This window comes from Idiotropiscis lumnitzeri, chromosome 22 (genome assembly GCF_059441095.1).
Source record: "Idiotropiscis lumnitzeri isolate Australia: NSW breed Sydney's pygmy pipehorse chromosome 22, RoL_Ilum_1.0, whole genome shotgun sequence".
Lineage (NCBI taxonomy): Eukaryota > Metazoa > Chordata > Actinopteri > Syngnathiformes > Syngnathidae > Idiotropiscis > Idiotropiscis lumnitzeri.
The window spans coordinates 6090150-6104222 of NC_142412.1; the positions used below are offsets into that span (position 1 = coordinate 6090150).

At 41.2% G+C, this 14073-nt stretch overlaps 1 protein-coding gene across 7 annotated transcripts; it reads right to left on the minus strand.

Annotated features, from left to right (window-relative positions):
• Nucleotides 1-675: 675 nt before the first annotated feature.
• LOC148316175 (uncharacterized) lies at nucleotides 676-5896 on the minus strand. Of its 7 annotated transcripts, none has more exons than XR_015840325.1 (6): nucleotides 4346-5896; nucleotides 3674-3853; nucleotides 2858-3572; nucleotides 2716-2744; nucleotides 2559-2621; nucleotides 676-2332 (listed from the first exon to the last, which is right to left on the minus strand). XR_015840325.1 is itself a non-coding variant. In XM_088287011.1 (6 exons), the coding sequence occupies exons 3-6, from the start codon at nucleotides 2708-2710 to the stop codon at nucleotides 1502-1504; spliced, it is 351 nt and encodes a 116-aa protein (XP_088143137.1). In that variant the 5' UTR covers nucleotides 2711-2744; nucleotides 2858-3853; nucleotides 4346-5896; the 3' UTR covers nucleotides 676-1501. The 7 variants fall into 7 exon arrangements, 1 of the variants encoding a protein (XP_088143137.1); XR_015840323.1 differs by having other exon boundaries at nucleotides 676-1552; nucleotides 2084-2332; nucleotides 2858-3853; XR_015840321.1 differs by having other exon boundaries at nucleotides 676-2145; nucleotides 2247-2332; nucleotides 2858-3853; nucleotides 4346-5895.
• Nucleotides 5897-14073: the final 8177 nt, after the last annotated feature.

Consider the following 14073-nt stretch of genomic DNA (forward strand, 5'->3'; position numbering starts at 1 on the left):
GTTGCTGAAATACTGCATCACTGCAGAGAGAGATTCAGGTTTATGTCACACATGAGAACATTTGTGTATTATTTAAACTTGCAGAAAAGGATGGTTTTCGGCATTGCTACTCAAGTCCAGCCTACTGGGGCACGTGCGCAAAATACAACAGCAATACAACAACATTCACTTGACTGGTATTCGTCTACTCTTTTTGGTCCGTTTTCAAACCAACCAGCTAACTTTTTTCAAGGTTTATTTCATTGTAAGTATAACTTGTACAAACTGATTTAACTATAGAATAAAATGCATCAGATAGTCAAATAACAGTGCAAAACGATTGAAAATGTTTAACTCTTGCTAGCTAGTTAGCTGTTATTCCCATTTGACACTCGTAATTTGGCAAATACACTGATGAGGGTAAAAACTAAAAAAAAAAGCTAAGTATGTTTTAATGCTACATTTATATGCATTGTTCTGTGCACTGATATCAGCATTAAAACTGGGAAAAAAGCTAAGTATGTTTTAATGCTACATTTATATGCATTGTTCTGTGCACTGATATCAGCATTAAAACTGGGAAAAAAGCTAAATACGTTTTGATGATAGATTATATATATATATATATATATATATATATATATATATATATATATATATATATATATATATATATATATATAGTTTCGAGACCAGTTCCATTTATATTTGAGAGGATAATATGACTCCCAGGGAAAAAAATTTCAAGCAATAAATCCAGGTTATATTTGTGTCCTTATACTAGATGCCTAAACGACCAGCAGTCGACAAGGACTCAATTTGTGCAGTTCTCTGCTCATCAAAAGAGGCCATACTACAAAATGGCAACATAGCCACACCAAATCAATCTGTGTGGACGGATTTGAGTGAAGAGCTGGGAAAAAAGGTGACTGCAAAGGCTCTCTACACCTTTGTTAAATCGAACAGACACAATGTCTGGTCAGCTTTGGGCTTCAGTCAACTTGAAACAGAAGCTGAAACTAGTGACACTGGCTCTGAATTAGATCCCCTTTTTCCTCAACGATCATTTCAGCTTCTAATGCCTTTTGATACATGGAAGGAATTTATTCCAGAAAAGGCTACATACAAAGACAAGTATTGCCAAACCCAAAAGAGAAGCTATACAATTTTGAAGCCTGGCACCTGGAGCCACATTATAAATGAGAAAATCTGGAAAGCCGTAAAAATTCCTTGTACATTTGTTTTTAAAAGAGCCAAGGTCTATCCATTAGCCACAAATAATTATATTGAAATTAGAGGAGACTGCAAGGAATGTCATGGCCATCTTGACATCAATTGCGACAGAGAGCCTGAACTCAACAGTCCAATGATGCTCAACTGTTACATCAAGAACATTGATGACTCCCAGCACACTGGCAGCTCAAAGCGATTCCTGTCTGGGCAGTTGCGTGTGAAGATAGCCAAGGAACTTGTTGAGGGCAGGATGGAACCACATGTATGGCGGGCATCGCAGGCAACAACACTAATGGACTTCGGAGATCCTGAGCCAAGCCACCTCCCAAATTTGGCCACCCTGCGCAAGGCAAAACAAGAGAGAAATGACTTGGCATTAGGAGATAAAAATCCAATTTTGTCGTTGCAGCTGTTAAAGTACAGTACACCTCACAGTGGGAGCATCAAAGACATTGGACTTGACAAATTCTTCTGTCATTACTGGAGTCAAACACAAATGCATGTGTACAAGACATTGTCAAAAAAAACTCATCCAACTGTATGCTTTGATGCTACTGGCTCAGTAGTTAAGAAACTGGTGAGACCGAATGGCTCGTCCGGCCACATCTTCCTTTATCAGGGTGTTCTGACGGGAAATAACAGCTGTAGTGTCCCAGTGGTGCAGATGTTATCAGAGAAGCATGATGTTGGCGCTATCACAGGGTGGCTAAAAGAATGGATCCATGCAGGTGCACCGGTCCCAAAAGAAGCTGTAAGTGATTTCTCTCTCGCAATTCTTGGATCTCTGGTCAAAGCTTTTACCCCACATCCTGATTTGAAGAGCTACATTAATGAGTGCTTTAAAGTCTTGCTGGGGAATCAGCATGCAAACCTGCCGCCATGCTTTGTCAGGGTAGATGTTGCACACTGCATCAAAATGATCTGCCAATGGGACTGCCTGAAAAATAAAAGACATCGTGTTAAAGATTTTTATGTGAGATCATTAGCACAACTACTCAAGTCACAATGTGTGGAACATTCAACAGAACTTCTACGTGCCATCACTACTGTGGCACTGAGTGAGTCCGAAGGTAATGACAGTTCTGGAACCCCTCTCCCATCAGAAAAGTGCAAGAAATACCTAAAAACACAAATTGCACAAGAAGACTGTATCACCATGCTAGATGACGAGGTTCAGGCACAGGAACCCGTCGAGGCGCATCAACAGATCCACACTAATGCTCGACAGTGGGTGACAGAATTATGCGAGGAGAGCAGGTCACTTGCCATGGCTGAGGGAGACAGGGATAACACCCACTTCCTCCCTGAGATTATTCCCCACATCATCAGACTGGGAAGTTACTTACCACTCTGGACAGGAGTAATGGTCCCTCTCTTCCGAAGCACCACCATCACTGCAAGTTCGGCAGCTGTTGAAGCAGAGTTCAAAAACATAAAAAATGGGCTTTTCAAGCATGAAAGCCTTCCCATTCGTGTCGACCGGTTTGTTGCTCGTCATCTTGCCTTCATTGAGGGAAACATGCGGATTTCTGCTGCAAAACAAAAAAGAGAAAAGGCTGATGTAGGTGATGCTACGACTGTCTTAAGACCTGACGATGTCTCTACTACCCAGAGTGGGGGAAAAAATGTAAAAAATGATGCTGACCTTGGTGATGAATCTGATGCTGCTGCAAACAATCTTCATATTACCGAAGTTGAGAACTGGAGAGGCTTAGTAGTTCCACCCAAAAAAAGGAAGATGAGTTCATATCTCTCTCCTTGTCCTGAGTGGCTGCATGTGGATTCATCCATGGAACGTAAAAAAGTCAAGGTGCAATTGTTGAAAAATGGAAACCAACAACAGCCTGTTAAACTTTCCAAGTTGAAAGTTGCTGTGCTCAACACTTGTGCATTTGATGCCGTGTTTCAGTGTCTTTCTTGCTCTTATTGTGACAGCTTTTCATTTGAAAAGGCTGTAAGCAGCAAGACCTGTGACAATCCATTCCTCCACTTGGTAAAAACCATCGCAACACGAGGTGTGACACAACACGTGTATTCCAAGAGGGCAGAACTCCTGAAAGAAATATTCAAGCCTGTCCACCTAACCTCTGGTGCTCTCCAAATAGATGCACAATGCCACATCTCGACAGTGATTGAGAGAGCTATGAGGAATCTTCCAAGTGTATACTTGAAAAAACAATGTTCCTCACCGTACTGCAGCCTAAGCACTCAAGTAATAAGGGAAGTTCCGCTTGTGTGTACCAACATTGCTGTCCTGCAGACCTGTGGCATGACTCATCTTCAGACTGCTGCTGAAGAAGGACTGAGCCTTCCTGACTCTACTTGCCTCCGACCAATCCAAAATGCATCTCAGTGTCCATCTACATTTAAAAAGCAAGACAACAGTACAGGAAAGGCTCTGTGTTCGGCGAATGTTTCCCACAGCTACAGTCTGGGAGAATGTTTGTGGATTGACACCGACCTCGGTACGAGTTGGACAGAAGTTGCCCTGCTTGAAATTCCCTCCAGTCTGGTGCTGCAAGAGAATATGTTTACTTTGAGAGCAGTCATAGGATTTCAAAGAGGCTTGACCCAGGATTCTCTTGGACATTATGTGGCATACTGCAGGAGGGCTGCTTTTGCCTGGGAGATGTACAATGACCTGGAAAGTGGAGTGAAAGCAGCATCAGAAAAGACAAAGATCTTCCCACATGCTTTGTTCTTCACAAAGCAGTGATTGCTTAATTGTTGCAATGTAAATAGTTTGGTGTTTTGTTTGTTGCTGTTTTTTTTACACATAAAGCTATCGTTTCACCCAAGGTTTCTCTGCAGGCTCTCATCAATTACACACGGACTGTTTTTATATTAATTCAGTTGTTCTCAAATGAGGGAATGCTTCATCGAGGGGTGTCTTTAAGTTGTTTTTATTTCAAAAAGTTCAACGGATATGTTTCAGCCTCACGTCTACTATAATTTTAAGAAATAATCACATAGCTTTAATGACTACTGATGAAATAAATGAATGAGCAGTAGAACAACACTATTAAAAGAAATAAGACCGAATTTAAAGTAATTTACAGCAGTGAAAACAGGAAGGTTTTAAGATTACTGTATGCTAGCAAAAAAGCTACAACAGTGAGTTTGACATGTTTACCTGAAGTTCGTCCGGCAACAGTTGCTTTCCAGGATCATGAAGAATGTAAAATGCGCAAAAACATACAAAACATCGGTTCATTCCAGGAACTAGTTTATAACCTGGAATTAATAACAAATACGAGTGATTCAAGTGATTGACTGAACGCGGTAGCGCGATACCGAGCTCCTTGTTCGACAGCAAAACAAAACAAACTGACGCTGGCGCGTTCCTGTTTGTGACGTCACCGCGTGAATTAAAACGTGTAATATCTTTCGAACCGGAGCAGCACAAACGAAAATTTTAACAGCACAAACGGGCACAAACGTAGCACAAACGAATGGCACCATTCCCAAGTCAATCGGATGAAAATGGGGGGCTGGGTGACGTCACCACTCGAAATTAAAACGTGTAATATCTTTCGAACCGGAGCAGCACAAACGAAAATTTTAACAGCACAAACGGGCACAAACGTAGCACAAACGAATGGCACCATTCCCAAGTCAATCGGATGAAAATGGGGGGCTGGGTGACGTCACCACTCGAAATTAAAACGTGTAATATCTTTCGAACCGGAGCAGCACAAACGAAAATTTTAACAGCACAAACGGGCACAAACGTAGCACAAACGAATGGCACCATTCCCAAGTCAATCGGATGAAAATGGGGGGCTGGGTGACGTCACCACTCGAAATTAAAAAGTGTAATATCTCTGGAACGGAAGCAGCACAAACGAAAATTTTAACAGCACAAACGGGCACAAACGCAGCACAAACGAAACAAACTATTTCCACCTATTTTTGCAACAAATGGGGGGCCAACTTCACGCAGGTCCTCTCAGGTGTGCCATTTTTGCCGTCGTTCTGTTTTCAGCTTTGACGGCATCCTGTTGGTTAATGACGGTTAAAAAGCCTTTGACTGGAAGTACGCATTTGAAAATAATCTGCCTGCTGTGCATCCTTTTTTGTCAAGACTGTCTCCTGTTTCTAGGATTAAATGTTCAAATTATAGCTGCTGAGCGACTTTTCATTGTTTTACGGCGTGTAGGTATGAGCAGCATGAGGTGGGGGAAAGGTTGATGTGTTTTATTGGCGCCGACACACAATGACGCACAGTAAATGGTGCATGCAGCTCTAAGTAGATGCCGCAACACACCCAGAAATACGCCGCAGTTCATGTTTATTGCTCAGGACAAAGTTAGCGTTGTTAGGTTATCATGTCAAGATAGAAAATTTGGGGGCCATCATCCCCCGCGTTGAAAATCAGATTGCATTTTCAGAACGCACTGTACACATTTGCTATGTGAGGCATTATCTCATAAGGGAAATACTGAACAATCAAATTAATGACTTCCCAGGCTTCAGGATGCCTTTTTACACTCTATAAATGTGGAAATTTACATTGGAAACGTTTGGTTTAGCTGTTAATGAAGTTTCGTTTTTTTAGTGCTGAAAATTCATTGTCTGCTGGCGCTGTACACTTTTGTGCAAGAGCGCCACGCACCGCGACTCAAACTGCAGGCGTAAACAACGGTCGGACAACGCACGAAAAGTTACCGACAACAAGGATTACGCATTCCACCTGAATGACATCGACACAGATATCCAGCCGGTGCGCAGCATCAACAAAACAGGTCTGATGGTCGACACGGGCGCCACTTCACACATCATAACCGATCTGGGGAAGTTCAAAGCGTTCGATGACAGCTTTCAAGCCGGGAGCCTGCCGACACCACCCACCCCCGCCTCTCCAGTCTCTCAAATTGCAGCCGAAACGGGCTGCGGTGGAAAGTCAAACAAAACCAAATGAGACGCTGTCATGACGATCGATTAATAATAAAAATAAATTTGAGATTTCAACATTTGATTCCCACATTTGATTTTTTGGGGGATGAATAGTGAAATGCGACTTTGGCACAAACGCTGTCGTCTCTTGTCAAATAGTGAGCCTGTAAAAAAGGAAGTGAAGGTACAGCATCACTAGGAATGAAAATCAGCATCAGCTGATGTTGTTGATGAGTTCCACACTCCAGGCTGTATATCACCGCAAAGGATTTGAAACCTAGTATTCCAAAAATCAAGAGTCAACGTCACCTAATCCCCCAGCCGGGGGAAAAGGGGGCAGAAAAGAAAACAAAAGAAAAAAAAAGCGGCAGTAAACAGGCCAACAAATATTTCAGCTAAATGCACAAGAGTATAAATGCGTCTTTAATAGTGTTTTGAACATTTCTACTGAGGTGGCGCCTCTACAATTTAAATTAGGTTGTTTTATTTGAAAAGCCTGTAATTCTCTTTTTTTTCCCCTTTTCACCTAATCACAAATTTCTTATCACAAAAATGAACATGTCTTTTTTTACATTTTTTGGTCATTGAGCAATTCATTATTTTTTCCCAGTATTATTATTATTATTATTATTAATGATTATTATCCTTTTTGTTTTAACACAATAATAACACCTGAACAATAAAACAGTTGATGGCTGAAGGTTCCTAAGCACACATTATACATAATATGTGGCAGATCATGAAAATACGAAGAGCTTATCAGTGCATTCAACTGTAGAAAAGTGGATGGAATTTTCCCGTGGCCAATATTTAACACCTGCATGCCTCGCAAATCCCCCTCACAATCTATGTCGTTAAGACAACGGCAAACCCTGAGTGAGCTATCACGGATGCGTGTCAAGGTATGAGACGCTTGCGCACCCTCTTTAGACGCCGTTTTGTTGTGCTGAGCCCAAATTACTTAAACGCATTTGCGCAAAAAATAAAAAAGCTGAATATTTACACATTTTTTGCAAATCAACTTTTTAATCAGAAATGGCTTTTTGTGTCCCTGAATGTATTTTGGAGCTGAAGAAGCGGGGGGTGCTGGAGCCTATCCCAGGGTATTAGAGGCGCCACCTCAGTAGAAATGTTCAAAACACTATTAAAGATTAGCTAGTGTACATTTTACCGACCGCTATCAAATAAGTAGTGCTAATACACTACATTATATAGCGTGGCCATGCCATGCTATGCATTTTTTTTTTTTTTTTTTTGCTCTCACACACCAGGGCCTCTACATTTGAGGATATTCAGGCCCTGAAGACGGCTGCCAACTTATTTTTTATCGCAGTGGTAGTGCCACCAACTGGTTAAAACAAATACAAATTATTTTCGTTGATGTTTTTCTCCGGGCAGGTGAACAAAATCTACCTTATATTTGCTCGGATGAGTGTTTAGGCCTTGATACCATGCACATGTGCTGCATCGTTCGAGTTCAGAGAGCACAGAGCAAAAAATAAACCTGCCGTTTCTAGAAAAAAGACCTGACATGTTTCGGCGAGTCTTTCGCCTTCTTCAGAGTGTCGCATGAGTAACGAGAACAAAAAGCGCTTGCACATGCAAGGTAAGCTGAAAGTAACAAAAAGAGATCGAGCAAAGGAATCCGACAAACGACAGGCAGAGAGCGTAATCGAGGAAAATGTAGATTTATGACTAAATAATACGTTTGCGAGCTGTTTGTTTTTAAACATTCATTTAGGTCCAATTCTCATAGTTACACAGTAATAAACATTGCCAGAGCTGGGGGTGGAACGCACTTTTTCAGTACTTTTACTGGTTGCCTTTTTTCAGTAACGCCCCCTTAAAAACATATAAAAAAATCATGAAAACTGAAAGGCTGGAAAACAGTTTAGCGTCATAGCTTCGTAGTTTAGTACGATATTTGGCTGCTTTAAAAAATGCTTGCCCGTTCGGGCAAGTTGCCCCTATTCCATTTCCCAGTTCCAAAAATCTATTTAATATATGGTCCCCAAATACATTGGAAACGTTTAGTTTAGCTGTTATTGAAGTTTCGTTTTTTTAGTGCTGAAAATCTCGTGATTAATTAGTTGAAAAATGTAATCACTTGACAGCACAATTTTCGCACCATAAGAGCCAAACAACATGGCTGACTTTCAGGCTTGCGGGCGGGTGCTGAAGACGCTCCCAGCTGACACGTGCCATGCCGTGCAACTCAACAAGGTCGCCCTCATATATGCTCGGATGACTGACCTTTCTCTCTCTCTCTCTCTCTCGCTCTCTCTCTCTCTCTCTCTCTCTCTCTCTCTCATCACAAAGTCACTCCTCAATTGCCTAAAGATGCGATGACACAATCAAGTCACTCAGGAGAAAGGGCAGTCTATAATCAGATGGTCCATATTTTGACACTCATATAACATATAAAAAATAAATAAAATAAAATAATACATGATAAATAAAATAATATAATTGGTGATTAAACAGCCGAGTCGCCGGGCACCCCGGGCAGCAGCACGCTGGCACTTTGTTCTTGCTTGGTAGTTTCAATGGGATTATCATGATCTGTGTCTTAATAATTATACAGCATACAGCTGTTCCGACACAAACATAATTGTGAAATGCAGCTCAGAGTGCTGTACAATATAAACATCCAAATTACAACAAAAGACTCATTAATTTGATTGTCCAGTATTTCCTTCATGAAGCTAATCGTTGTATCATCGTAATGTTGGTAAGACAGACAGAAAGCCTTCACTAGTCTCGACTGAGGCCGCTTTTTTTTAGGTTTCACAAAAACAATAGGGACCTCGCCGCCGTCGCTGCTCGGGCCCCAATAATAATTTCTAGTCCCAAATTGTCCAGATTTGAATATTTGCACTGTTAATAACATATCTTTTTTTTTTTTCAACTATGCATCAATTTATTTGAATCCGAATTGCTTATCCTCACTAAATACAACGGAAAGTCAAAGTACTTATTTGAGGATGCCCAATAGAAACAGACCTGTAAGATGTTTAATGCCTCACATAGCAAATGTGTACAGTGCGAGCTGAAAATGGGGGGGGGGATTTGCTGGTGTGCTTGTGAAGGGTCACTGCAAAAAAAAAAAAAAAAGATTATTTGACGCCGTTCGATACTCGCTAAGAGGCAGTGTGGGTGACATGGCCGTCTACATCCGAGTTCCTCTTACCGCCTCTTTTAGTAGTCACGTTATTGATTGTGTCATTTGTAGGCCAGTGGAAAATCAGTACAGTTTACTTTACACGCACGTTGGACTTTATTGACTAGGATGTCAATACCGGTCCGGTCAAAAAGTCAAAAGACATTTAGTTGAACTCAGGTTCCAAAGAGAACAAAATATCATTTGAAACTGTGTTTGCTTTGTTCTTGCTTGGTACTTTCAATGGGCTCTTTGCAGTTTCCATTTCACTCAAATGCATTAAAAACCAACATTTTTGTGTATAACTGTGTTTGCTCTATGCTGCTCCTAGTGGCCGAAAATGGTACTGCACCCACACACAAAACACGCTTACACACAAAAAAAAATCAGTTATTCAAGACTGGACTAGATTATCCAATAAAAGAGTAGACTAGTCCATACTTCCTCACAATTAAATTGAATTATTATTATTGCACTGGAGAGGGGAGCCCTCTAATCTCGCCAGCCAGTACATGATGATCCCTCAGAAGGACCCCCAGGAGGGGGAGACACTGCAGTGCATTCGTTTTGCCTACCTTGGTAAAAAGTTGAGGACCCAATGGTCAGTTGATTAATCGTGTTTTCAATAATCAACACAATTCAGATTATTTTGAGGGGGGGGTCGAGGGAAGAGAGAAAGCAACCAAGCGAGCGAGCGAGGGAGGAGAAGCCACTCGTATGTGTTTTAATTGGTGTTCTAATTACCTGCTAATTTATATTACACAATTTGGAAAGTGCTTTTGTTGCAGCTCCAGCTGTTGTGAAATGCGTGATATAAATAAAGTTGTAATATATTGTATTGTACGATATATTTGTGGTGTCATAGCAAAGTGAAGTGAGTTGATTTGTCAATATAGCCTAAACTTTTTTTAAATTTCCTATGTGTTGGATTTCGAGCTGCAGCTATTAGCGCAAAGGGCAGGGCGCCCTGGAATGGGCGCGGGGGAGACATTCCTTCCAATATTTGGTGCTGAACGTGGATCCAATGTATGAGGATTACAAACCACCTTCAAGGGACCTCATCCAGCTGCCAAAATCATTTTTTTACGTCTTTGTTGCTGCCGTGGTTGTGGTGGCTGTGGCTTACGCTATTGTGGGCCATCATGTGCTAGACAACATTTCTGATGAATTTTCTAGGGTTTTAAAAAAAATAAAAATTTCACAAATGCATGGCACCGCTAAAAAAAAGTATTGTAAAAACTGCTCAGTTATTTATTTTTTTATGTTTTCACATTTAACAGTATTTGAAACTGTAAAAAAAAGTGGGCTAATCCGGAACAAAACTGTAGAATGTTTGAGACTGTGCAGACAAACACAGCACCCAAACGCCCTATCTCTGGTGACTTCAATCATGCTTCTCCTTCTTTCTCTCTGAATTCATTTTGTACCAGCATTCCAGGTCATCACTATACAACACGAGTTCCCAAACACTTGATAGACTGCTCCCAAGTTGAATGTTTTTAATGTCACCACCGGATGCTTTTATAAAATTTTTTCCCAAGATGTGGAAGCAGATGGCAATTCAAAAATGACCGGACCAACATGGAGTTTTGGAGACGGCACATTTATTTATTTTTTTCTCTGTACACATTTGCTATGTGAGGCATTATCTCATAAGGGAAATACTGGACAATCAAATTAATGACTGCCCAGGCTTCAGGATGTCTTTTTACACTATATAAAGGTGGAAAAATGTATCTGGGGTTCTAACTGCTGCTCTTTTATTTGCCAATTGCGATTGCGCCAGTGGCGGCCAACCTTTTCTCGGCAGCCCACTTTCCCCCTCCTGTCACAGCTCATTCTCTCCCTCCCACACCAGCTGCGTGAAGAACAGGCCCGACGGCAGCCGGCGCCACACCAGCATGGAGCGATATGACCCAAACGGCCGGGCTCGCCCGTACGGACTCGGGTCGACGCGGCCGAGGCCAACGCCCCGCCGCGCCCGGCCGCGCCGGAGGGCCAACCGAACCCGCGTGGGTTTTGGATCTGATAAATGCGCGCGTATTGGACAATGAAATTAATGACTGCCCAGGCTTCAGGATGTCTTTTTACACTATATAAAGGTGGAAATTTACATTGGAAACATGGGCGATTATAAAACACTCCCAAAAGTTTCCCACCCATTCACAATTAATCAATGACCAACTTGGTAACTAACACTATTTTGTATGGAACCCAATCAATAACGAGAGTTGTCGTTCATATTTAGAACCTCATAATCAGCGTTGTTTTATTGCCGAACCGTGCAATGCCACTCCCACAACTTTAACAGTTGTTAAAATGTTACTTGAAACATAATCAAACACTGGGCCAGATTAAAAATAAATCGGATTAATCTGAATGGAAATTAAATTTTACATTCTGTGAAGGAAAAAAAAACAAACATTTTTGCTTAATGATTTAAATTAATTCTGAGTCAAACAAAAAAAAAAAAATCCAAGCTTGTTCGCTATTAGAGGAAATTTCAGTTTCTCTGCTTAGCATAGAGGACACTTGCGGCAAGGTGCCGATGGATGAGGCTATTTAAAGGAGTGAAGGGTGGTTGTCGGTAGATCTTTCAGCATGACACTGACCCACAACATACAGGCAACGCGACAATAGAATGGCTCAAGAAGAAACACATGAAGGTCACGGGGCGGCTAGCCGTCCCCAGACGTTAATCCTGTTGAAAATGTGTCGGGGGATATATATATATATTTATATATTTATACGGGGAGAGAGAGAGTGAAATTCATGTTATAACAAAAACAACTTTTACATTGAATTAAACTGTCTCCATTGTGGGGAATATTTGTCACAGTATCTGGCAATCCTGGCCTGCTTGGATGGTAAGCGACCAGTTACGAGACTCTTGCTGGAGTGGAAGGAGGACCGATGGTAAAAGAATGGCTTTCATGAGTAAAGGTCATAAAACCACAAGCACCTATTTCCCCTCTCTCTGCTTTTCTTGCAGCCACAGCAAGTCGTCCAGAAAAAGCCTGCTCAGGTAAGAGATCACCGTTTCTTAACTCCACTTAAAGCATTTGCTGCCATTGACGGATATAGACGCCGAAAAGTACGTTAATTTTACTTGGGCTGGTCGTGAATCTTAAATGCCATGCAAGTGTAAAAAAATAAATAAATAATAAAATAAATTAAATAAATTGATTTTATGCGCTCATTTGAAGTGATGTTAAATGAGAAATATTTTTATTTACTTTTACAATTTTGTCTCGCTTCACGTTTTATCGTTTTATTTATTTATTTATTTCTCTTTTATTTATATATTTCCATTGTGGTGACCCGCCCCTTTTAAGTAAATTCAAAATGGCCGACTTCCTGTAAAACCTAGCTCATTGCTCCAAGAGACTTTTTTGTAGGTCTTGGTCTTATACATACAGTGAACCCTCGCTACTTCGCAGTTCACCTTTCGCGGGTTCAGTGCTTCGCGGGTATAAAAAATATTCGGGGGCATTGTAGTTTCGCCGAGCGGCACGACGGGGCGCTGGAGCGGTTAGACGGCCGGCGTGCGCCGAAGAAGAGCGTGGGCGAAGAGGAGAGTGGACGAAGAAGAGCACGTTCCCCCGGACACGATCGCATTCTGTCATGTTTGACGCAAATTCTATCCTGTTTTTTCATGGTTCTCACCGCAAGCTCGATTGGCTAGACCAGGTGTGGGCAAACTACGGCCCGGGGGCCGCTTGAAGTTGCTAATCCTAATATTGATGATGCGTCACCAGTAATTCTAGTGCATCGAACATGGACACAGGATGATGTTAAAAAGGCGGTAGACAGTGCCTTTAAGAGGCGGGGCCAACAGTGCATCAATATTTGCACAACAGAGTACTGAGTTTCGAGGTCCTCACTGTAATAGTTCTCAAAATTATATTTCTTATCCATTTAGCTTAGTTAAGGGATATTTTATTGACAATCTAACATCACTATGTCTATACTAGCAATGCCACTCAATTATTTCACGCCCGCCCCTACCAAGAAGAAAAACATTCGCGCCCCCCCACCACCAATTTTTTCTGTCTTTGTATATTGATGTTAGATTGTCAATAAAATATCCCTTAACTAAGCTAAATTGCTAAGAAATATAATTTTGAGAATTATTATTGTGAGGATCTAGAAACTCAGTACTCTGTTGTGCAAATATTGATGAGATGATAAATATTTACTCATAGGTTTCTTTTTTAAATCTTTATTTGGCGTAATACATTTGATTAATAGTTGTAAGAACATTGATACCGCTCATGTGTGTGTGTGTGTTACTGCTACTATCAGTATCATATTTAAGATACAACATATTTCCCGTTTGTTTTATTATACATGTTGCAATGCTTTTAACGTTTTTAAACAAAACGTGACATAAGGTTGTATGTAAAATACGAACATCTAACACTCTACTGTCTTATTTGCCTTTTCCTCCGCCAGAGCTGATCATCCCAGACAACGCCACGCTCAAATGTGTACAACTTCGAGAAGATAAATGAAAGTGAACAAAAGCTTGTCTTTGAAAAACCACACTATTTTGAAAATAAAACAAAGCGACAAGAAGAAGAAGACGACGACGACGCCGAATAGAAGGAGGCAGCAGACGAAGAAGACATCTACCAACTTATTTTTCACGCAGATTCATGACCCGGCGCACCCGCTCCCGTCAAAAGCGCTTTCTGTATATTATTTGGAAATCTTGGACGGAGAATCTCGGCGCCGGCCGCCATTCTGCAAATGAAGCGCACGTAATCCAATTGAGACCCGATTTTCTGACACTTGATGGAAGG